Source organism: Volvox carteri (assembly GCF_000143455.1).
Source record: "Volvox carteri f. nagariensis unplaced genomic scaffold VOLCAscaffold_1, whole genome shotgun sequence".
Taxonomy (NCBI): domain Eukaryota; kingdom Viridiplantae; phylum Chlorophyta; class Chlorophyceae; order Chlamydomonadales; family Volvocaceae; genus Volvox; species Volvox carteri.
Window position 1 is genome coordinate 4312518 of NW_003307545.1, and position 24643 is coordinate 4337160.

General features: G+C 58.4%; 3 protein-coding genes across 3 annotated transcripts; 2 read left to right on the forward strand and 1 right to left on the reverse strand.

Annotated features, from left to right (window-relative positions):
- Positions 1 to 289: 289 nt before the first annotated feature.
- Positions 290 to 5200, forward strand: VOLCADRAFT_86316 (uncharacterized protein; the record flags this gene model as incomplete). Its single annotated transcript, XM_002945843.1, has 4 exons — positions 290 to 431; positions 2743 to 2891; positions 3153 to 3533; positions 4037 to 5200. The coding sequence occupies 4 exons, from the start codon at positions 290 to 292 to the stop codon at positions 5198 to 5200; spliced, it is 1836 nt and encodes a 611-aa protein (XP_002945889.1).
- A 2011-nt stretch (positions 5201 to 7211) lies between these two features.
- Positions 7212 to 11831, forward strand: VOLCADRAFT_102844 (uncharacterized protein; the record flags this gene model as incomplete). Its single annotated transcript, XM_002945844.1, has 5 exons — positions 7212 to 7239; positions 7593 to 8833; positions 9209 to 9686; positions 10027 to 11054; positions 11687 to 11831. The coding sequence occupies 5 exons, from the start codon at positions 7212 to 7214 to the stop codon at positions 11705 to 11707; spliced, it is 2796 nt and encodes a 931-aa protein (XP_002945890.1). The 3' UTR covers positions 11708 to 11831.
- An 834-nt stretch (positions 11832 to 12665) lies between these two features.
- VOLCADRAFT_102845 (uncharacterized protein) lies at positions 12666 to 24321 on the reverse strand (the record flags this gene model as incomplete). The annotated part of the gene is made up of 17 exons (XM_002946195.1): positions 12666 to 13061; positions 13545 to 13913; positions 14045 to 14320; positions 14697 to 14855; positions 15086 to 15185; positions 15335 to 15657; positions 16190 to 16657; positions 19120 to 19530; positions 19783 to 19861; positions 19961 to 20532; positions 20741 to 20864; positions 21081 to 21244; positions 22048 to 22125; positions 23025 to 23276; positions 23780 to 23862; positions 23942 to 24101; positions 24172 to 24321. 17 exons carry the CDS (start codon positions 24319 to 24321, stop codon positions 12666 to 12668), a joined length of 4164 nt encoding a protein of 1387 aa, XP_002946241.1.
- Positions 24322 to 24643: the final 322 nt, after the last annotated feature.

Below are 24643 nucleotides of genomic sequence, written 5' to 3' on the forward strand. Positions count from 1 at the left end.
GCAGGCCGCACTGCCGCTGACCACCGTTGTTTTGCAGTCGTGCATGCCATTATCAGCTACGCATGCCAATTCACTACCAGGACCCCATGAAAGAACGGCATCAAGGGACTTTGTTATCCTGCATTCCCGCATCAATCTATTCCATCACTGGTGTCGTTTACTTCAACTACTCACCATAAGAACTGGCTTTGAGATCATGCTGTTTGCCAGTGCCGGGGGAACCTGAACCTGCTGGCCAACCGTTCCGATGCGCGTTCACACGCACTGGCGTGACTTGAACGCAGACAACATGCTTCCTCACCCCCAGCTCTGGCCCCAAGAAGCGCTCCTGCCATCTCGCAGCTCAGCATCCCTCGCCCCCAATGCCCCAAGCCCCCAACCTCAAATCCAGCCCACAGCTGCCGCAGCCCAGAGTGTGAGCAAACTCGACGGTGAAGCAGACAAACATGGGGGGAGCAGGCGTGGACTAAGGAGGGCCCCGCCGGTGTAAACGGCTGCCTTCCCGTCACCCTTCCCGCCTGCGTCCTGTACTTCATCCTATAACTGATTGCCGAACCGTTCCCATGGCAACGGCTTCTCCCAACAGCTTCAACAACAGCAGCAAAGCTCACAAAAGCTCTAAACCCTCACGAAGCTTACCGACAGCCCCGTTTACTTGTGGCGGGAGCGAGCGGGCCATTTTTAGTGCCGGGAAGGGGCCAGAAGCAACCAAGCTTATACGTTATCGCCTTGGCGCGTGTTTTAGCAGCTTTAATGGGATAAGATGAAATGCGCCTGTTTGCGTTTCACTGCCTGGGGATCCCTTCTGCGCGAGTACCGTTTTTTTGTATGAGTGCGAAAGCGCGCAGGCCCACGTTACATGGTGCCAAGGCAAGCTGGAGCGGATGTCAACATCCTCACTTGATGCCAAAATAATGGCCGTTGACCGTCCATGGGGCCCCCGGCTGGTACGGACGGCCCCCACACTTGTGCAAATCGCATTTCCCATCAGTTATAGCTCATGAGCTCTTCTGACACAAGGATCTATCCTGCTTGACTGCGTTCGAAACGCAGTTTGCTGCGACAGGCGTGTTTTTGGGTTTCTCCAGATGTCGTATTCGCATGCATGCGGATACAACAAAAAACCTACATGTACAAGGGAGGCCGTGTGGCAGCTTCTGTTGTTATCCATATATGGCGGCACGCATGTATCCGAGCTCGGCCCCTGAGTCGGTCCCCATGGTGTTGCGTCCACTGCGCCGCAAATGCATGCCGCGTATGCATGGGAAACTCTTTCGAATTTTCCGGCAGCTGATGCTGTACTGCCGGAGTAGCTGCTGCTGAGCTTCCAGCGCATTTGCATAGGGCGAACAGTTGAGACAGCGGTTGCCGGATATTTACTTCGTTTTCCTGCTATTGCGGTTTGCGGGTGTGCGCACTGGCGTACTGCTATCCGGCTTGAACCAAAGGATCTCCACGCCTTGACGATATTCTCATTCTGTCCGTTTAATGGTGTGGGGCTCAGTGCCACCCTGCAGGGTCCGCTGCCTTTCCCTTGGAGAGGAAGAATCGAACTGCAACGATTGGGCCGTGCCGCTCTAGGAGTCCCGGTGTATCCGGTACAAGTTTGAGCCTTGCTGTACGTGGTTTTCTGTAAAGTTAAGCAATGCCGCAACGGGAGGAGCAATTTTTCCGGGTCCAAGAAGCTGCAACTCCTCGTGCCTTGCTACAACTTTTTACCAGTTTCCAAGCCAGGGACAGAAGTGACCAGCGTACTCAATACAGACAGCACTTGAACGTATTTGAGGCATAGCATTCATGAGCTTTGTCCGTACCAGAGGTTTCAAGCACTACGGAGGAACACGTCCAGTCATATACGTTCCTTAGGGTGGTCTCGGAGGGTTACCATTTCTAGGGACAAGAGGTGTCCCACGTAACCTCTATATGCAGTAAGGAAAAACTAAGAAATTGTCAACAAAGTGCTTCGAAGTGTGGGCTGTGCAAAAGCTGTACAGCCCACCATGCCCTTGCAGGCCTAGCCAGGTTCGCTATCCGAGCCTCGCTACTTCAAGACTGACACGGTTACATAGCGCAACCCACGTGTCTATGCAATAAGCTTGAAATTTAGCCTTGGCATTGTATCCTCAACACGAACGATTGTATTAAGCTACCTGGGCCGTCACGTTATGCGATGGATTGCCACGATGATTCATTGAAAGCGCTTAAACGAAATTACTCGAGTGTAGTTGCTCTTGCCTGGATGACTTAAAACTTATAAAAAAACAAGTTACATGACTGGGCAGTTGCGCATAAAAAATCTTGAATGGTGTGTAGCATGTACGTCACTTTTTTGGCAACAGGGTTATTGCGATTAGTGTGAATTAGGCTTGGTCCTATAATCCAGGCCTTCATAATTATAAGTGAAACGGTCCCTTCTTGAGGCTAGCACCAATAAGGCCCGTATGTTGTGTCGATCCTCGAAAACAGCTTTTCCTCAATCGATACCGTCATGACGCGTTTGCAAGATGTTGGCTATTTTCATGGGGTTTATTTTTGGGGTAGGGCTCTCTCAGGCCGCGGCGACAATACACGTTGGCACGCAAACGGCTGACCTTTCGTATTAGACAAGATAGAGCACATGACATTCATCTATTAATGATAGTGTTTGCTCCTGAGAATTGGTCCAACTCTCGGACTTGTTTCGTCGTTGCAGGACTCTAGGACATTGTTATCCGACAATGTGTGACCTTCTGTATGCTCCAGATGGTCCCTCTGACACGTTTGGACAAAAGCTCACGTCAGGCCCTGTGAATTCCACAACTAAGGCCAACGACAGCTGCCTTAGGCCAGGCGATGGAGCAGTCCAGGTCGACGAAAATTATTTAAATTTACGTTGGTCTCACACAGCAAAGGTAAATTTTGTCGGCAAACGTGATGTGGGTAACAGTCGGTCTGTGTTCCATGGAGTGCCCACGACTTGCTGTGCCTTGCTGGGAATGCATTCCTCGGAGTAAATGGGAACAGACTACAACGAAGCATTGGCAAAGGGATAGAACAATGACTCCGTCGCAGAAAAAACCGAGGGACACGCTCCCTCCAAACATAACCGTGTTGCCTTCGCGTCGTTTTGCATGTTAGCCCAAGACTGCCATTAATGCCTTTCCTTTGCACAGTTCCTTCGAGACTTTACACAACGCAAGGCCGCTCAGGCAGAGGAGATCCGCCGTCAACGCACAAACCTTCAGGTTTTGAGCGCTGAAGAGCGTTCTGCTGTCCTGGGCACCGCATCGTCCCAGCCACTCCTGGACAAAAGTACGATCGAACCTCTGGACACCAAGATATTTTGGTCAGAGGCAATCTCGGAACAAGTGTCCTATCCTGGAGGAAGCTCACAGCGGCTGAGGCAGTCACAGAGCCGAGGCCTGCTGCCGTCATCACAGTCCGGATGTGGGGTGACCACCTCCACGACATCTCTGGACTTATTGCTACAAAATATCTTGCAGCGGTCTACAGCCGTCTCCTCAAAGTTGACGAAGGCGTATGCGCACGCCATTGTGAGTGACCTAATTGGGTTACAGCTGTTGCTGCTACTGCTGCTGATGCTGATGCTGATGCTGAATGATGATAGAAGCTGAACATCAATGCGCCTTTCCGGGCGGCCTGAATGCACAGAGCATGTTGAGTCCTCATTCCGTGACCCTTGACGTATGAGCTCTAGCGCTTCGGGACGAGAAGTCTCCAGTACACCGCGAGTGAGCCCACCAATATACATGTACCCCACCAAAGCAGCCGCCCGGTAGCAGCACCCTGATAGAGACCTGCGCTCAACTCTGTGGCCGCAATTCGGCTGCTAGGAAAGCTCTAAGCCCTTCCCGGGGTTCATCCATGCGGCCGACTTGCGCTCTCCCAGCACGTTATGCCGTTGCTGCGACTAGTAGTGCTTTCCCGCCCGGTAGTGCACTGGTAAGGCCATGCCCCACAGCATCTACCACCCCACTGCCTTGCCACCCGACTTCAATCCATTGCACCGCGGGGATGCCTCTCTCTACGTGAACAGGATGCGGGGGAGCCCGCCTCCGAGTCGCAGTCGCCACCACCGCGGACTTCCCTCATGGGCCATAACAACAAGAAGTTGGCGGGGAACACCGGGGCACGCGGGGAGCCCCGGGCCCGCAGCCAGTCTCGAGTCCAACGACATTCCGCATTGCACCCTCCCGAGGAGGCTGGCATGGGGGATCACCCATCTCCGCCGACAGCCCCGCAGGGCCAACGAAGTCAGCAGCAGCAGGAGCAGCAGGGCCGGACGAGTGGCATCATCAACATGGGGGTGTCGCCCGTGTGCAGTCGGTCCAGTTCCCCCGGTAGCCCGTGTCTTCGTGTATCGGGGATGTCGCAGCTGCAGCCGCAGTCGCCAACCGCGGAGGGGGAAGTTCAACCGGAAGTTTCCCTGCCTGTAGAAAGCTCGGAGTCGCGGTTCGGGAATCAACAACACCCCCAGCAGGAGGAAGAACAACAGCAGAAGCAGAAACCGCGGCCTCCGGCGCAGGCAGATGCGGCACAGGAGGACCAACAACCGCAGCAGGAGGCGCTTCACCGGATGGCGTCGTCCCATCAGAGGAGGCCCAGCTCGGGCGGTTGCGCCGCGAAGGCAACGACCTCAACTGCTGTTGTTAAAAACACAGTCGCAGCGCGCCGTGGTCCGTTCAGCAGACGCGCGCTATCGCATTCCCTGGACGGCGCTTCCTCTCGGCGGCGGCGCCAGTCTGACGGTCCGTACGCCACGCAAGCAGGGGAGGGTGCGGCCGACGGACCCGGGGCGCCTCACGCCGCCTTGCGGACCCAAGTAGTGCGACGCCGCGCTAGTGGCAGCGGTGTTCGCTTGCCGCGCCTTCCTCCGGGCCCTCTGGGCCCCGTGGGCTCCAGGTCTGCGGGGGCCACCAGTGGGAGGGAGGCGCGTGAGGCAGGGTGTGCGGGAGGAAAGCGCCTGGATGGATCAGCTTCCGGCAGCAGCTACAGCAGCAACGGGGGAGAGCCCTCGGGCTGCGCTGGGGTTTTGGCTGCGAGGCGGGCGGCGGCATCGTTTAGGTTGGCAGCTGGGCGTCAGCCTGACAGCCTGCGCAGGTCCGGGAGCCTCATGTCACACGGCCTTGCATCGCCGAGTGGACAGTCCCCGTGGGCGCGGAGCACCGTGGCGCGTGAGCTGGTGTTCATCCAATTTTGATTTACGGGGGCCCCTCTGGCCCCCCCCGGTTCTGTCCCAGCGCGGCCCCGTTTGGCAACTTTTGGGGGTTGCATGTGTGTGTATGTGTATGTGTATGTGCATAGCATGTGCGCATAGCATGTTTTCCGTCTGGAGGGCAGGTGAGGGCTCTTGACCCTTGCCTTCGTATGTTGCCGTGCAACGTTTCATGGACCTCGCTTTATCATATCATCATCATCATCATCATCATCACCATTATCATCATTATCGTCGTCCAGCATATCGTAACTTGTTGCTGCATATATATACTTTGAGTGAGGAACATTGCGAGAGCTATCGCTTTCGGTTGTGTCCGGTAACGGTTATGGCACAACGGTCACACCCACGTGTGTGTCACCGCCGGTCGTGACCAACTCTCCCGTGAGCTATTTGCCGCGTGAGGATGCAGTGTGGGGTGAGCGCAGGCGGGATTTGTCCAGGACAGGTGCGGGGGGACGTGGCGTCGCCGTGTTTTAGGGGGTTTGGCTGCGCAAAACCGGCAAAAACTGATCGACATTGGTCGTCAAGAAGACATTGACTAGAGACTACATTCCTTTATCTCTTTTTTTGTTTGCATGGGGATCCTAGTAATAACTTACAAATAGTAGCGCCACCGCTGCAATGCCCCGTAGAGGAGACCGCATATCTTGTATTGCGACTGGCTTGCAAGCTTGACCGCAAAGTGGCGTGCATCCCCCACCAATACAAAGTCGCATTGCCCCTAACGCGCATCCTCCAAGAGTGTGAATCGCATCTGGAAGGTGAATTTTGAAGCGACCGTGCATGTGAGCGCGTCTACCTACCTACCTACCTACCTAGGAACACTGAGTGCCTGTCTGGAAATCGTAACGCTCGGCTGCGCACAGCGAAGAGGAGGCCCATGCGCCCACCAACTCCGTTAGTGCGGCTTTACGGCACCTTTTACAAGTATGCAGTAGTACATGCTTTTGTGGTTGTTGTTGCTGTTGTTGCTGATTGGCCTCCATAGAGTTCTTCGCAGCAGGGCCCCAGACCGTTGGGCTCAACATAGCATGCAGGCTTTACACCGTTGGCTGGGCTGATACGGCCGCTAGCAGCCCGCCTGGCAAATGGCACACTTGGTTGCGACCCAAGAGACGCAACTGCGCAGGAGGGTGGACTTAGCTTGACCATTTAAATGTTATGTTCTATTCATGGTGGTTTGGTGCGTTCCCAAACTGCTGCTTATTGCTTAGCAATTGTCGGGACCATTAGATTGAAAAAACCTTGCATTTATAGTTTCGGCACTAGTTGTGTATGCCGCTTTCGGTGCTGAGGGGCTGCTACATCCGGACATCGGGGCCTCAATTCGCCCTCCGTTGAAACGTTACTGTTGACTCGTACTTAGTTGCACCTGTGCCAGTATTTTGGTTCCGGTAGTTCCTGGCCTGGCAATCCAGTAAGCACTTTTCAACTATAAAAGACAGATGTGTTGGCTCGGTCAATGCTTTTAAGACGGCTCATAAACGAAGCTCGGCTAAGCGTAATATGCCCTGCGTTAATGCATGGTAGGCCCTGCGTTGCTTGAATGTTCGGTACCTCATGGGTAGACGTTGGTGCGGTTGGTAGTATCAGCTGGAGATGGATGCTTGAAATGTGTGCGTATGTGTGTATCATGCCAGGAGATGCACGTTGATTGCCGGTCGCTAGCCTGGGTGCAGACCATGAAAATGCTCGGCATCCCATGCGGTTCGTGTGACTATTTAGGAATAAATTTGTCCTGGAAGATTATGTGGTTGTTGTTCACTTCTCGCTCTCCTACGCTCAATCAAAGGCCGAGTAGCGGCCCGTGGGTCTGTGAATGTAAATGATAATTTCCAAATGACTTGGATAACTCTGGCCCATCTTGATTACTACTGAAGGTTAATCTTGCGCAAGGAACGCAGGAAAAGGTAAGGTGGGAGGGACCGAGAGCCGTCGTCATGTCGTACACATGTGCCAAAAATCAATGTGCTTAAGCTTACGGCTAACATTAATGCGAGCTCGAACCCACGGATGTAGCGGTGAGACACGTTCAAGCTGATGGAGCTGAACAACTAAGCAGGCTGGCGAATTATGATAAGATAACTAAGAGGATTATCGTGCTCAGTAAGCATCGTTTTACTGCCGATTTGGAACGGGTGGTTAGGACTAACTAGTTAACGGCTTTGCGGCGAAGATATGCTGTTAAGTGGCTATGAGCATTTTAACGGCTTGCCACCTCAACGGAACAATTGCCAAAGTTGCCATGGTCAAATCCCTGCTATATTCCCTGCTAGATTCTTTCCACAGACGACGTGTTTACCTTCACGGGTTAGCTTTAGGGAGCGGCTTCATTCATCCGTACCAAATGCGCGGACAATCTGCGCATCGTCAGGTGCCCAATTACAAGCGGCGAGCGGCCGCGCCGAAAAAGCGCATTTAGCCTACCGACTGGCCAAATGCGCGGATCTTGCCTCCATCCATGCGCTGCTCCGTGAAGAAGCGGGCAGCGCCCGCAATGCCTTGCCAGGAGCGGTCCGCACGCAGCTTGCGGCCAGCACGCGTCCTGCCGACGTTGTCGCCACGTTCCGGCAACTCACGGCTAGATGGCGTAGCAGTGCGCAGGGTCCCCTGGATGCCGCGCTGCTTACCGACGCCCTGCAGCCCGCGTATGCCTTGCTGGACCTCCACCTGCCCTCCCTGCAGCCTCGCGAAATCGCCGCCATCATCAAATCGCTAGCATGCCTCCGAAGCGCCAGTCCGGAGGTGCTAAGACGCCTGGCGGACTCCTTGATGCGCAGGCCCGCCCCGGCCCCGGCCCCGACCACACAGCCGGGCAGTGTACTGCAGCACGGTCTGATGGTGGCAACGCCAGCACTAGCTGCAATGGCGTCGCCAGCTTCCCCGCCATCAAACGTTCCACTGGCACCGTCCCATCATGCCGCTGCGGGAACGCCACCATCACCCACAGTATCCTCCGCGTTTCCCGGTCTGGCCCGGCTGACCAGCCCAGAGCTGGCGTCCGTGGTTTCGGCGCTGGCAGCGTTCAACTTGCGGCCGGGGGACGCGTGGCTGGGCCTGTGCATGAGCTGCCTGCAGCTAGGGTTGCCGTACCTGTTGGGGCCGCAGCTGTCACAGCTGCTGTGGTCGCTGGTGCAACTGGGGGTACGGCCCACGTCCCCCTGGCTGGCGCTGTACGAGGAGGCGCTTTGCGTGTGCCTGGAACACCACCTTTGCAACCAACACCAAAACCACCAAAACCAGCATGACCTGGACGGTTCCAAGAAAACAACCGTCGAGGCGCCTCCAGCTCAACTGCCTCCGCCGTCGCCGCCGGGCGCTGCCTTAACGCATCATCCGAAGCAGGAAGCGGCAACGGAAGCGGCAGGCATGTCTGCTGCAGCACCAACAGGGCCTGGCGGTGGCGGCGATCTGAGCTGCGATGACCTGGTTCGTGTGGTGAGCGCCTCCGCGGAGGTGTCTTTCCAGCCGGGTCCCAGGTGCCGGGGGCTGCTGCTGGCGGCGCTGGGCTCCCGGCTGCGGGCCATGCAGCCCCACCAAGTGGCGACCCTGGCCTGGGCGGTGACCCGGCTGGGGTGGCGGCTAGGCGAGGAGTGGCGGGAGGACTTCCTGCGGGTGCGGCCCCCCTTTGACTTGGGCTGGGGTGGGGTGGGGTGGAGGATGGAATGTGGGATGTGGGATGGAGCAGTCGTTGCCGTCACAACGGGCCGTATAAGTGGTTGGGGTGGTTGTGCAATGAGGGGGGTTACCGCGACGCTCTGTGGTGCTGTGTAAGGCCCTTAGGAGGCCTCCCTGCCTGAAGTGGGGGAGGAGGGTGATAATCGGGTGTGCGGGGGTTGGGTACCAGGGCTGGACTGTGCGCTACCGGCACCCACCCACCCAGCCACCCGCCCACACACCGGGGTGAGAGAGCACCGCTGCGCACCACTCCGCCGCCATTTACGCTAGTGGGCCCAGAGCCCCCACTCACCCGCCCACCCATCCCGCCAGGTCACCGGGTCGCTTTTGCCGTACTTCCGGGCTGCGGATCTGCCTGCCGTACTTGGCTTCCTGGGCTCTGCCGGACTGGCCCCCGACCGTGCCTGGCTGCATCGCTGCCTGGAGACGAGCCTCCCCCACTTGCCCCAGGTTAGCCCGCGGGACCTGCCCGACCTCCTCTGGGACATCACCCGGCTGGATGGCGACCTCTTCAAACAGGGGGTATTGCGGGGAGGGGGGGAGAGAGGGGGAAGGGGCAAGGCTGGGAAGCAGCGGCGGGGAAGAGGTGCGGAGGCGGGGGGAGCCGGTGGGGATGCGGAGGAGGGGCGGCAGCTGGAGGTGCTGGCGGCGACCTGGCTGCGGCGCTACCTGGCGCTGTGTACGGAGAAGGTATCGAGATTCACGGCGGCGGGTGTGGCTCGGATGATGCTGGCGGTGGCGCGGGCGGGAGGAGGTCGGCCGGAGGACGGGTGGCTGCAGGCGGCGTGTGGTGAGTGGTGCGTCTGGCTGGTCAGGGAGAGAGAGAAAAGGGGAGGCAGGGCGTTGACTGGAGAGGAGGGAGATGTATGTATGTATGTATGTATGCAGGTAGGTAGGTAGGTAGGGGTAAAGTGAGATGGTCTACTGCGGTTGGGGAAGACGGCGCCACTTGCTTTCCGTACTTCCGTACGTATGCACCGTAAATGGCCCACTGCCTCCCGCCCGTCTGACGTTCCTCTGTCCTCCCTTTTCCCCACATGGGTCCCCTCGCACTCGCCGCGCCTCTACCCGGTCCATCCGGTCCCGGTCCTCGTGCTGCTGGTGGTGACGGTGGTGATAACGGCGGGCAGCCACCCTGGCTTCCAAGAGCGACGTCCTGGCGCCCAACGATATGGCCGATGCAGTGATGGCGCTGGCAGAACTCCGCCGTCAGAGCCTGGAAACAACAACAGCCACCATCACCACAGCCACCGCAGCCACCAGGACAAAGAAAACAATACGATTGATGTCAACGTCAACGTCAGCGGCGGCGGCAGCGGCAGCGGCGGAGAGTCGGCTGCAGCAGCGGGCGCTGCTGGAGGCCCTACTTGCGGGTTGCGCCACGAAGATGTCGCTGCTGCCGAATGACCGGCTGGTGGGGCTGGTGGCGGCGGTGGCGGAGCTGGACGTGCAGCCCGACCCTTCCTGGCTGTTCGCGCTGCTGGAGGAGACTCAGACGCGATTGGCGGAGGCGGCTCGCGGCGCCGCCACACCCACGTCCACACCAACACCCACAGCGACAGTGCCCGTAACTTCGGTATTATCGCCAGCCGTATCGGCGTCCTCCTCCTCCTCCTCATCATCATCATCATGGCCCCAGCCGGCGTCAGCGTCAGAGGCGCCCACGTCGGTCGCGTCTTCGGCGGCCGCTGCCGCTGCTGCAGGCGCGGGGGGCTTGGCGGCGTATCCGGATTCGGTGACGATGACGGCGGAGCCTTCATCGCGGTCGCTAACCCCGCGGCTGCTATCCGAGTTGTTGGTCTCTGTGGCCAAGCTAGGTGTGCCGCCACCGCGGCGCTGGATCCGTAGCTTCCTGGCGGCTTCGGAGCCCCAGATGGGGACCTTCGACGCGGAATCTCTGGGTGGGCTGATGTGGGGCCTGGCGGTGCTGGATGTACGACCGTCGGCTGAGTGGACCGCGCGACTTATGGATCGAGTCCGGATCTGCCTGGTACGGAAGCACGAGGTCAATCTGGATCCGGATCTGGGGATATTTGAGATGGCTAGGGGTCTGGAGCGGGGTCGGCACGGAGGCCGAGAAACGGCGTATGGTGGCGGTGAACTGGAAAAAGAGGCAAAGAGGAGCAGCTGCGTGGAGAATGAAGAGGCGGTGGAGGACGTGGGGCGGCTGTGGGCGGCTGGGCGAGCTAGCGGGGGACCTTCAGTTGGGGGTTCCTCTAGCGAGGGGGTCCTGGCGAATCGGGCGTTAGGGGAAAACCCACCTGAAGGAGGTGTGGTGGGAGGAGAAGGATTCAAAGGGTCGGGGAGAGAAAGGGGCTCTGAAGCTTCCACAGGAGAGGGGGGCCGGGAGGAGGAGGCCCGGGTCAGGAGAACGAGGCCGTACGGGTACCTGCCCCGTCGGTACGGCAAGTCGTCGTTGCCGTCGTCGTCGTCCCGCCGAGCGCTTACGGTTACAGCACTATAGGATTGCCGATAGGGAGGTGTCGTATATGTGCATGTTGTGTACGACGCACCGGTATAAGCGCCCTACCACCTGCCCTTACCCGATGCATGGAGGGTGGGGGGGTTGAGGGAAGCACTGCCGGCGTTTCAACGCTGTTTGGGTTTTTGAACGGTGCCTGACGCCGCAAGCCAGCGGACCGCGATTGACGCGACGCTATTGTCCGTGCGTCCGTGCTCGGGTGGGGCTACTCCTGGCTGGGGCTGCTGCGTTCCGGCGTGTTTGAGGATCTCTCTCTGACCGAGCTATGCGCTTTGTCGCTGCGGGCCGTGCCGGTTGCCGCCACGGAGGTCCGAATGGACCCGACATGACCTTTTATCAGGCTAACAAAGTTTCGACATGCGTGAGGGTCGAACGGCGGACCGTGTGGCCGAATGGGAGAGGTAAAAAGGGGGAGACACAACGGCTGATATTGGCGTTTGTGCCATGCCACTGCCATCCGCGGCGAACACGTTGAGAAGTGCGCGACGGTGAAGGGGCCCCCAGGCGCAACCTGCAGCAGATATGCTTTATGTGTTTACCGAATGAATAAAGTGATCAGCCGATCGGGTGATTGATAATGCTTTGGGCTAGTGTACACACACTAACATGGCCGTGCTCCTAAGGTACCAACTCCTGGACGAGGTGTAGAGACTTCGGGTTACCCCTAACAAAGCCGCTCCAGCCCAGTCCCGCCATGTCTCAGTGCCAGGGACTCACACAGGCCTCCGCTCTTGCGCCCTCAAACAGCACCAATTGGAGACAAACATGGACATTACTGCGTGATGAATGCAGCGACCGACATCAACCCCAACAAAACACGCATCATCTCGCGCGTGCGGTGCACAGACCGCCGCATCGCGGTATTCACACATACATACACACACAACTGCAATTTACAATCACTGAGGTGCGCATGCGACCACCCCCAGCGCGACGTCTCTTCATGCCACGTGGCCAACCGGACTATCAATTCCTCGTCTTAAGATTCTCTTGTCATGTAACCCGTACTAACTGTCCTGGGACATCGCCGCCGCCGCCGCAGCCATTGGGATGCCACACGGAGGCGAGTGGAGGCGCCCGCTGTACAAAGCCCCACATGAGCCTCACCTTGCTGACTGTTGACGCGCTTCGCCACAGCTTGCGGACTCCCCTTCCCTCCTCTCCCTTTCCCTCACCCCCGCGCGCCCTCCCATTCCTCTTCCCAAACCCCTCTCCACCCCGTCCCAAACCCCATCCGACAAATCCCTGGGGCCGCCCAAGGAAACTACTCACCCCCGACTCACTAGCCTAGGCGGCGCTGTTAGCACCCTTCCTGGTGGCATTTGGGCGTGCGGCCGCCAGAGCGCCACCTCCCCCCCCACCCCCACCCCCCGAATCTAGCAGGGCAACCGCCTGCTCCACACGCAATTGCAGATACTCTGGGATGGCGGAGCCCCTGCCATCCCGGGGCAAGCCGCGGCCGCCGCCGCCGCCGCTAGTAGCCGGTTTCAGGCACTGTCGATAGTCCCGGAAGCTCAGCGCCACCACTGCCAGCCCCAGGCGGCGTAGACACTCGTCCCGGGCGAGGGAGGTGCCCAGCGGTTGGCGGTGGTGGCAGGTGGTAAAGTGCGTGGGGCCGTCCACCTCCACGGCTACAGGACGGGCCCCCACCCGGAACAGTATGTCCACCGTCCAGAAACCCACCTGCGGTACATACATACATACATGCATACATACACATAGGGTAAGCGGGTTAAGGCCTGACTTCTGCTCCCGGCCGACCCGGGTTCAAATCCGCCTGCCGGCTCCTCGGGTGTTTGAGGAGTGTTGAAATGGGAGGTGGCCCCCCATCATATGGACGATGTAGAACGTGATAATATCAACTTGCGAGCTGACCAGGAACTAAGTTGATGCGCCGTTGATCCGCTAGATTTGGTTGGATGCTGGTGGTGAGTTGCTAAACCCAACGAATACATTCTGAAATCGGATGGGGTGGATGGATTAGGGTGCCCCTCTCGCAGGGGAGAGCAGGGAACTGCCTCGGGAAAGGGGGCCGCTGGTGAAGCTATACCACCCTGTAACAACATCATACATACGAATTTACGTATGCACGCTGCCTATACGTTGATGGTAGAGGCTACATATCTTTGACCTGAGCACATGGCCCCTCCCCCCCTTGGTTCTCACCCTTTCCTCCATCCTGGGCCGGTAGCCCAGTGCCACCAGCTGGCGGTACACGTCCCTCTGCAAGTCGCTGATGTGAGTGACCTCATTGGCGAGCACTGCAGCGGCACTTGCCGTCCGCCGCCCCGGCGGGGACTGAGGCTGCTGAGGCCCCTGCTCCTGATCCGGCTGGTGGTGGTGGCGGTGGTGGCGGTTCATGTCTAGGGCCTTGAGGAGCTCCGGCGTGGCCAGGGAGGGCTCCAGCACGCCCCAGATCTGCAGCGCGAATTTGAGCTGTCCGGCTGCCTCCGTCGAGATCCCCACCTCCTCCCCAGGTGCACTGCCACCACCATCGCCCGCACCAAACCGGGACTGCAAAGCAGCCAATAACTTCTGCGAGGGCAGCAGAACGCGGTGGGGAGTAGTGGGTGACCTCCGGGCCCCCGAGTCACCGATGCATGACACAGTATATCACAGTACGGCATGGTACGGTACTGTAAGGCACAGCGTACAGCGTACGGTACCTGCAGAAATCGATTCACCAGCTTCCTATCCGCTCGGCGCTGCGGTAGCAGGCCGCACGCCCCCGCTACGGCGTACGACCAGGCCAGCCGCGTCAGGGACACGGGCTTGCGGTCCTGGGTCAGTCGTGACTCCAGGGAGGCGGCGGCGGCGGCGAAGAGGTCGGCGGCGGCAACCTCCCGGCAGCCGAAGTAGGCGCAGGTGTAGAGCGCGACGCTGATGTCCCGTCGCTTGACTTGGCCGGTACGTATGCCTCTGATCGTGGCGGCAGCTAGCTCCTGGGGGCGGCGAAGGGTGGGAAGGAAGGGATGGCGGTGACGCAATGAGGGTGAAGAAGGGTGAGAGATGGTTTGAAGGTAGGAAACCTGCTCAGACCCTACATCCTCCTATTTCACTCAGTCCACCCTACTCCCCCCTTTAAGAAATACAAGGACGCATCCCAGCATCCACGCCAACCCCCTCCAATATGCTCACTTTCAACCCGTCCACGTACCCGTCTACGCACATACCATGAACAAGGAAAGGAAGGGCGTCGACTCTCCCCCCCATCCTCCCAGGCCAAACCTTCCATGCCTCCCAACAACCGACCAATTTCCGCCCTCCCTAAACCCGGCACACGGCACCAGAGCGCGCTAGCATACCGCCAGCACCCACCGCCACGAAGTTCGGCTGCAGGAAGCGCAGCTGGACGAACGATTGCGCCGCGTCCGTGAACTGCGGTGGTGTCAGCCGCCCCGCCGCCGCGTGGTCCGCCAGCTTGTTGGCCAGCAGGGGGATGAGGTTGGCCTCGTAGCGGGAGAGCTGGGACATCACCTGAAGGGGCACATGGGGGGAACAAGGGCGGGGACATAACGTCACCTAATGCCCTACACCACCATGCTAAATACCCTTCACCTTATTAAACTTCACCGCAGCCGGTTAAGTCATCACCATCGCCACATGCCGCCTGCCGCACCCCCGCCGCTCTTACAAAGGACCCCCCACCTCTCACACACGCACACGCACACGCACACGCACACACACACACACAAAAGCGCACGCACCTCTGTGCTGCTTCCCCAGATTCGGTTGCACATCCAGGCGGCAGCTCGCAGCAGGTGGCAGCAGCCCTGCGGGGTGAGGCCATCCGCCTGCAGGGCACGTCTGGGGAGGGAAGTGGGGGGAAGAACTTAAACACGGCACACAGCAACACGCGCCACCAGGCAGTAACGCAGTAGTCAGCGCCACAGAAGGCCCCAGCCGCCAACCGCCCCCCCCCTCCCCCTCCCCCAGCCCCCCCGGCCACCACCCACCTGATCAGCACGGCCGCCTGGTCCATGCTGACCTGCTTGAGCCCGCTTGACACCAGCGACATCAGCACCCCGGCCAGGGCGTCCCCCGACGCCCCGCCCCTGCAGGCCAGCTCCTCCAGCCGGCGGCTCATGGAGGGCTGCTGCAGCTGCTGGGACCCGAAACCCGTGCTACTGCTGTTGCCGCTGCTGCTACTGCCTTCGAGTGAGGTCGACGTAATAGCGGAGTCCAGTTCCACGAGTGCGCCCACCAGTGCGGCCACCTGCTCCCCTGAATAGCTCTCCAGGGAGGAGTGCATCACGCGGAATATGCTCCCCCACACTGCCTGGCTCCCGGGTTGAAGGGGAGAGAGGAAGGGGAGGAAGGGGAGGGTTAAAACGCGATAGGACAAGGAAAGGGATAAGGGGCCTGGAGGAGTGATGGGGCCCGCGGGGGCCATGCCACGTGGGGCTGAGGGGTGTAGACCTGTCAGGCAGCCGTGGGGGCCGCAGGGCCGCAGCAGGGTCCCCGGCTTTCAACGTCTGGAAACACAATCATGCTGTGATGACTTATAATTAGTGACCGGAGGAATACCACGTGATTGTGATTGTGATGGTGGTGAAAAATGATGGCGAGAAGTGATATCCATATCGTGTAGCTTCGAATGGAGGGAGAAAGCCATCGCACGTGCGGGCACACACGTGCGCGTGTGTGCATGTGCGTGTGTCTGTGTCGCTGTGGCGACTGTGAATGTATGGCTTCGTGCCACTACTTTGGGCTGCTTTTGTGTGCCCATGGTGTGCGTCATAAGGGCCGCCCTGCCAAATAGCACAGTAATCCTCGTTTCCAACTTTTCCCTCCCTCCCCCCTCCTCGGACCGCGTTCCTCGCCTTATCATCGAACTCAAGCGCCACCAAGGCGGGTATCAACCGCGGCAGCATCCCCGCCAACTCCGCCTGCTCCGGAGACCGCTGAGCCGCCAACAGAGCCTGAGAGCAGCCGCGGTGCCGGGACAGCAGGTCCCTCGCCGCGGCGGCCGCCTCATCCCCATCCAGATTACCGCAGTGGGCCGCCAGCAGCTCGATCAGCTGTACGATGTGGGTCGGATGGAAGCTGCGATCCATCAGCAGGCGCTTGCGGAGCTCACGGCAGGTGGCCAGCAGCAGCTCTGGTGTGATGTGGGTCACCTCGCCCGTGGCGGTGTCGGCATGGTGGGGATGGCGGATGCGCGTGGGGGCTGTGCCAGGCGGTGCGGGAAGGGGCTCCGTGGCGGTCGTTGTATAGCGGCCCGTTTTGAGCGTGTTGACAAGGTCATCCGGGTTGAGGTTGGCCAGCTGGGCTGCGAGCTGGAGTTGGATGACCAGGGCTCCATCCTCGGCGGGGTGAGATGGCCGGGGCTGGGTCGCTGTGGTGACTGCGGTGGATGTGCCGGAGTTGGTCAGGGTTTCGCCGCAGCGGGAACGGGAGGGGTGTTCCGGGGCAGTTAGGTCGTGTGGTTTGCTTATTGCTGTGTGCTTCGTGCTGCTGCTTTGCGAGTTTCGGGTTCCCTTGAGTCGTGCGAGCGAGACGAGTTCCGAGGGCTTGGCGGGCTTCGTGGGTTTGGGCCCAGTGCTCTTTCGCCGCGACGGGCGATCGCCATCACCGCCCGCTTTGTCAGCGACTTCGTGTGCAGCGTGTCGCTTGTGTGCATGTGCAGCGGTGGTGGACCTGGCCTGAAGACACGCCGTTCCCTGCGGACCGGTTGCCCGCAGGCACGAAATACATACGTCGATTGCAAAGGATTTCCGTGCCCAGGTATTATCTACTGATTGTGCTTTCCGACAAGTCCACATTGAGTAAGTCCGAGGATCAAAAAATTAAGGCTCATAGTAATCTCATAGTTACAGTGTTTTATACTATGATTTACGGGGTAATAGGAGCAATATCGCTAGGCGTCCAGGGCAGATAGGGTTTCGGTAGTGAATACAGCGCAGAATACCGTAGCCAGGACTGTTGATCATCAGGGTAGGGTTCGTGTCAGCATCAGGTTCGTGTCAGCATGACATCGTGGAGTCAAGAATTGGACAGTGGAATCCTGTCATTCTATAACCTACAGTTCAAGTCGTTGACGGTTGACCAAAGCCTGGCCGGCAAATGTCATAATTTGGCTACTGATTCGGCTCAATATCTGTCGCAAAAGTAAGGCGTAACGATTCCTGCCTATTGCGATTGATGGACCTGCAGCTAAGGTGCTCATCTTGATCTCGGCTGCGGGTCTTGCGGCAAGGATTTCCAACATTTTTTCATCACACAAGCCGACCGGAGAGACCGTCAGGCTGTTAATGTGGGGTACTGGAGATGAACGTCGTTTGACCTGCTTACAGACCCAGTCTTCCTGACCAATTTTGTTACTGTGGAGCCGACTGGGTCCTTATACCTAGGTATTTAAGCCTAAATGTCCGATCGCTCGGGGAACACAAGTTCAAAGCAACACACCTAGTCAACCATCCGGTCCCACCCAGAACGGGTCGCCTTTCCCCAACGGAGTCTTAACTGGGCGGGGTCCACCCAGGAATACCCAGTGCGTATCTCTAAACTGTAAGACCTTTCCAAAGTGAGGATCAAGACTGCAAACGATATTTATACCGTTGCAACCCACTATCCATAACCCACACCACCCGTGCTACGAATAGGAGCAATATCCCCCCGGTATCGAAACTGGGTCTAGTAGTTACATTCTAGACCTTCGTTCGTTTCAGACAACACATAGCAGCTCATAGCGTGAATCCCCTTGTCCTTACACGCTTTTCCCTTTGTGCGCTACAAGGGCAAAACCCATGAAGGCTATGCAACCCGAACCAGACAGCAGCTGCTGCTGCCAGGCCTCCGCCAAATCAGATCTTTCGGCGCTTCTACCCCTTGCAGGTTGCCATCTCCTCTAGATCACACCAATCCATACGAGATATACAAACCATCCAGAAGATCTGCCCCAAGCGCATAATCTACCCCAAGCGTCAAAACTACGATTACTGCACAAGCTGCGTGTCGGCAGCCAAACTGCCGTGCATACAAAGTCCAGCAACGAAGCAAAAAAGCCTTGGAAGATTCGCAGGACCTGGCTGCCGAGTGCATCAGCCCCGTGGAGAGGGGGTTCAAACAAGGCCAGTCGGAGGTTGCGGATGTGATTCAATGGACATGTGTAGAGACAAAGTCAAAGATCACTTGTTACTGATCTTATCAACCGAACGGTATTAGCACCGGGTCCCAGGGACTTCTGCTGAGTCGCAGGCCCAGGTACCGTAGGCCCCATCATCTCAAGCCTCAAGCTGGCCTTGATTCCACCCGTGGCGTCAAAGCAAAGGTGAGTGGAGCGGTGGAAAGGTGGCGTTTCCCGCTCGTTCAACTCGCTATCGGAAGCTGTGAGGGGCGTTCTGCGGCCGCACAAAACAAGACCCAAACACGGACAGCCCAGGTCAGGAAGCGGCCAGAGTGACACGGAGAGGAAAACGACGGCCGAGCCAGTTACAGGTGCGCTCATCGACCCATCAGGTCGTGGGGCAGGGTGAAGGGGCAGGGAGGCCACTCAAAAGTAAACGTTATGTATGCTTCACGCACGGTTCAACGGATTTGTCTAGTAACAGCTGCTAAAACTGAATATTAACTTATCGCAACAGGTAATGTAAAAGACACGATTTAAGGACCTTGAAGGCTGCCAACCGCTCAGTCGCCATCGCAGCTTCAACTCACCGCCACAGCCATCATCTTTCGGACATGCACCAGACGTCTCAGTCAGCTAGCGCCCAGATCCCGTAACTGCAACAGCTGCTACCTGTTGCCCCTTCGCCACGGCACCACCTTTATCTGGCCTGTCGCCTCTGCTTGCGGCCGACTTAGGCGCCACACCTCGCCGCGGCAATACAGCCAAAGCTACACCGGGTTGCGCCTGCGCTGATGGCGCCTCCACACCGGCCCTGCCGCCTCGTTTTCCCACGACAGCCTCTTTGCCCTGCGGCTTTTCCCGCCGCCAAGGCTCAGGCTCCGAAACCTCCTTGGCCCCGTGCAGCTCCTGTTGTTGCTGCTCCACCTGCCCGGTCGGCAGCTGCGCACCCAGACGGCCCTTCCGTCCGTGTTCCTGCTCCTGCTTGTGTTCGGGTTCCCGCCGCTGGGCCGTCAACCCTGACGTTTCGCCTTGCATCCATACCTTCCTCCCAGCTTCCGGGTCAATTAGGAGCTTAATTTCCTGTTTACACGCACACATGGCATGGACGTATGTAGTTCCGAGGCAATGAGAGCAAATGTGCGACGCATCGCAGAAAATGACGAGGCAGGTATTTGAAACAACACAGACGGGCTCGTGCATTCAAAGGACGCGCATAATGTGCTACATAGCTATCACAGGTAAGTATGGACACACTTTTTGATGAAGCGAGACGCGCCATACACTTTGCATAAGCCCAATAAAACCATCGCTCGCACACAAGCTCCATCGCACCTCGGATGTCCACTGCTCCTCCTCGTCAAGCACTCTGATCTTGCGCCGCTTCTTGAAGCTCACGAATGGCTCAAAATTCCTGTATATGCAGACACATAATGTCGCACGTGTGGGGACGTTGGTGTGGTTCTCGTCTGGTTCCGGTCTCATTCCCCTCGTCGCCCTTCTCAACACTCACCCAGCTGCCCCCAGCTTCTTCAGAAGCTCCTCATGCACCTTCCCCACCGGTTGCCCCGCCGCCAGCTCGCCTCGGACCCAGTCACACAGCTCTCGGCCCAGCACCTTCGCACTCAGCTCCGGCAGGCGGGTGATCAGTTCCGTGCCAAAAAGGAAAGCGGCCGTGGCCGCCAAGGAGGAATCAACCACAGACGATGGCGAGGAGGGCGCAGAGCCTGGTGTAACTGCAGCCGCTTCCGCGCCTGCCTCTCCAGCGGCTGCAGGCGCGGCAGCCGCAACGGCAGCTCCTCCCTCCGTGGACGCGGCAGGGGATGAGGAGGTGCCGGCGCCGGGTGGGGTGCTTGCAGCTGCTGGCGCCTTGGAGGGCGCGGCTGGGGACGAGCCGCTTGGCACCGCCTCATTCGTAGCGGTCTGGGCCCGCCCGGCCTCTGGGGAGCCCTTCTTGGTGCTGCTTTGTGGCTCTGACGAGGGCCGCGCAGAGCCAGTCGTCGGCCCGTTCAGATGGGCACGTAGACGCATGGCGCTCTGCGTAAAGGTCTTGGTCACGTAATCGAGAGTGCGGCCGGAGTTTTTCTGCAAGCCACCACAGCCACCACTATCAAAATGTCATCTCGCCACAAAAAGGTCGACGATGAGAAAGAACACGAGCGCAAAAGCAAGCGCGGTGCAGCGACGGAAATGCTGATGAGCGAATTCCACGTGCCAATTAGAACGCAACAGAAGAGACCTCCCCCTCGGCCCTCCCCCTCCTTTCCCTGCTCCTCCCTCCTCGATAGCTTACTGGCGCACGCAGAGTCCGGGCAGTGTTGTCCAGGCTGTTCAGAGGGTCCTCCACAAAAAGTCTGTGTTCCGCGAAGTGAGAATCCCGGTGGAAGTCACCGTAAAAGACACTGATGGCGGTGCCCCTAAAGCAGGAAAGAGGAAAAGGCAGTGGCGGTGAAGAGGACGGACAAGGGGCAGTGAGGAAGCAGGCACCGGGCCTGGTAGGATGTGGTCCCTACTCCAGAAAGCACGCGACCTCTCGGCGTCCTTGCGCTCGTTTCTGGCCAGGTTTGTCCTCTCCTGAGTTTACCCTCCCTTCCCTCCCCTCCCACACAGGTACCTACACCCCGAACACCTACTTCTTGAGGGGCTCCTTGTTGCACAGCGCCGCCTTGAGCAGCTTGCTGTTGCTGTCCAGAAACTGCAGGAACAATTGATCCAGCGGCTTGGCTTTGCGGCAGCCAAAAGACTCCCGGGCTGGAACCACATTCTTGGACACCATGCTCATCAGGTTTTCCACGCGCTGTGGGTGGTGGGGGGTTGTCGTCCGGGGCGGAGTGTTCAAGCGGGCGGAAGGGGCAAGCGGATCAGCAGGGAAGGCATCTATGATGAAGATACTGGCAGCCACCCTTGCACGACCATACTTGGCCACGGTTTAGTAAGGTGAGGTGCTACAGGCCGCACAGACTGCCCGCAACAACGTGTCCGCCCTATCTCTGCCTCCGGAGGAAGACAGATCTGCGGCCGCCGCTGCGGTTCCGGTCCCTTGCCTTGTTTGTAGGATGCCGGCCCCCGTGCATCAGCCTCGTGAGCGCCCCTGGGTTTGACGCTTGGTCGTACACGAGCCCCCTCAGCGGCGGCAGCAGCTCGGGTTTCGCATGGCGCTGCAGGAAGAACACGACCTGCGCACCGGGCCGACAAGAACCGGGAAAAAGGGGCATAGGGTGCTTCGCGAAGGGGGCGGTGATGGTGTTCAGAGAACACAGCCAGGCGGTGCCATAAGTTCACGGGAAGGCGGGGACCCGGGCAGGGCGGGGCCAGTGCCTGGCGGCTTTAGGCGGGAGCCTGGAGCCCTTTTCTGCACGTCGGGCGGCCCCAAGGGTCATGAAAGTCAGGAGCACGCGCCCAGGTCCACGGGAGGCCCAAGCGCATTTGAAAAAAGAAGACCTGTCCTGCCTAGCGCGGATCTACCTCCAAGGATTCCGTCTTAGACCTCACTTCTCCGCCTCCCATCTCCTCCCTTCATCCAAAGCTGGCCAAGTCGCGCATCGCAAGCACGCACGCACGCGGCAGCGGTCAGTGATTCCCAGGCGCCTGCTTGCTTACCAAGAGGGTCAGGCACCAGGTGTTGAAGGTGAAGGATCTGGGGTCGTTGATGCAATGCGCCCTGGCCCAAACCTTGACCTGCGGCACAGCCGGGGTAACGTGGCGTGAGGCGGGAAAGGGGTCACAGCATACCACCCGCAGCGACATACGGCGTAGTGGCACAGACGGGGTAAAGAGAACCACAGCAGCTACGCTTTCTGAACTTGCGTGTGTGCACGTTCCACGGCCCACATTCCACCCCGCACCACCTCACTCCACGCATACGTGACAGTTGCCATGCGCTTTTATGCGTACTAACGGCATGACGGGGGCAATCTGGGGTACCTCGTGTGGGGAGTACCTCGAAGGCCCGGCTGAACCTCACATAGGACAGGGAAGTAATCGTAATGGATCAACGCAGATCCTTTACAACAACAACACTCGTCGAATGTTTCGACGTGAAGGTGATGTTTCCTTCCGTTTAGAATACTTGCTGCTTAAATGCGACGATTGGATTGGAGCTGCTGGTTGCACCAGCCTGTCTGCCAGTCACCTCTATCCACTCACTCCGGCACTGCGCCACCACCGGTTCATTGTTGCGTTTTTTCCCTCCCGTGGACATCTCGAGCCTTGACAAGGCCCTCGACTTCCCATCCCAGGCCAACGCTTACCACAAAAACAAATACACAAACACACTTTCCTCATCGCGGCTTAGAATAATTAAGCACACGCACACACCCCTCATATCACACAAACGCACACACCCCTCATATCACACAAAAACACATGCACTGTTATCCGCTCCTCAGTCCTGCTATTCCTGCTGCTCTCTTCGTGTTCATGACACCCATGAGGCCCTGATATGCACCTGATCCCTTGCCATATGTATTACTCTCTCCCTTCCCTTCCCTCCCCCGAGGCCATTCGCGTTTGAGCGTAGCGGGTCCCAACAGAGTTGCAACCCATAACTATAACCCATAACATGTGCTGCTGCTCACCACGCGGAATAACTTATCCGCAGCCGGGTGCAGCGCCATCAGCTGCCCCATGCTCCATGTTTTGAAGGCGTCCCCGTCCGAGCCCACGGTCACATCCACACTGATGCCCGTGGCTGGGTGCACGAACTTGATGATGGGTATCCGGGCGTGCAGCACGGGCACAAGGCTCTTTTCCTCCACCAGGCCATCCTTCACGAACCTGGCTACAGCCGTGCGGAGGAGCTCTACGGTGTAGTCCCGGGGAAGCTTTGCCTGGGGCAGTAGCAGCAGCAACAGCAGCAGCCCAGGGTAGTTGTGTGATTGTGAGTCGATACGGGCAATTGCAGTGGATTGAGCGTTAGGAAAGGATGCAGCACCTGGTTTGTATTTTGTATGGGAAGACGTAGGGGAATCCATGTCAAAATACATGCACATGCCCAAAATAAGGGCGAGGTGCAGGAGAGGGACTCCGAGGCGTCCAGCAGGGGGTAATGATGAAAGGATAGGCGGATGGAGTTCAGCGTGTGGTGGGCTCCAGGTGTAGCCATGCGTGCACCTGGGTGCGGCCGCGAGGCGGGGCTTAAGGCCTCGAGCGGTAGGTTGACCTACACCGACGGATACTCCTACGTTATTCATTATGCTCAACTGCGGCGGAAGCGAATCGGCGCCCAGGCGAATACCTACACTACTCGGCGCTCTGCGGAACCTCAAACCCGTGCTCTGTCTGGACTGGCTGCAGCCCGCGGGACAGCCCCTTGCGGTAAACCCCAACTCACCAACTGTAATGTTACGAAGGGAAAGCGCTTATCCTCCGGGGACAGATCATCCGTGGCCACAATGTTACCCACGATGGCCACGTCTGCAATCAGGTTGGAGAGTCAAAAAATTGGCACACAGCCATGGACCCCCTTTCCACACTCCTTGTTTCCAAGTCTTACCGAGATCGCTGCTGCGCTCATAGAGTGAATTCACGAAACTCCCAAAAGGCAAGATGCGCAAGTCTATCGTGGGTCCGAGGTTTGCTTTCTGAAGTGATTGCTGAAGTTCATTGATGACGCGGAGTCGCTTATTGCGGTCGTCATTAGACGGTATGGAATCCTGCAAAGTAAATTCGTCCCGCCAATGCCGGCCTGCCTCATGGCGATAGCACTGCTCATTCAGAACGAACCTTGACCAGAGCTTCTAATAATTCCCGAAGCTTTAGATTGTTTACGTTCCCCGATAACTTGTGCAGTCCGGCAAGGTGCACTTGCGGCACGGGGGCAAACACTGATGAAACCAAGCCCCTCGCGCAAAGCGCAATCCTAGCGCATCGCATGCTATGATTCCTTTATCTACATAATGTCTAGACGGGATGCTTAAACAGGCTGCCGTTTCGTCGTACAGAGACGCGCCTTTGACAGACACCGAGGGGCATACGGCGTCCTAGGTCTTTGCATGCAAACGAGTAGGCGTGCCGCAGGACAGCTTACTTTGGATGCTGGAATGTCCCGTTCATGTGCATGGCTCACTAAGGTATGCGCCGACATCCACGTACGACACCGTTACTCACGGTGGGTGCATGCGAGCATCTGCTCTATCTCATATTTCCCGACAGGTCAAGTCATCCATATGATAAGCATGCAATCGTTCATCGCCTT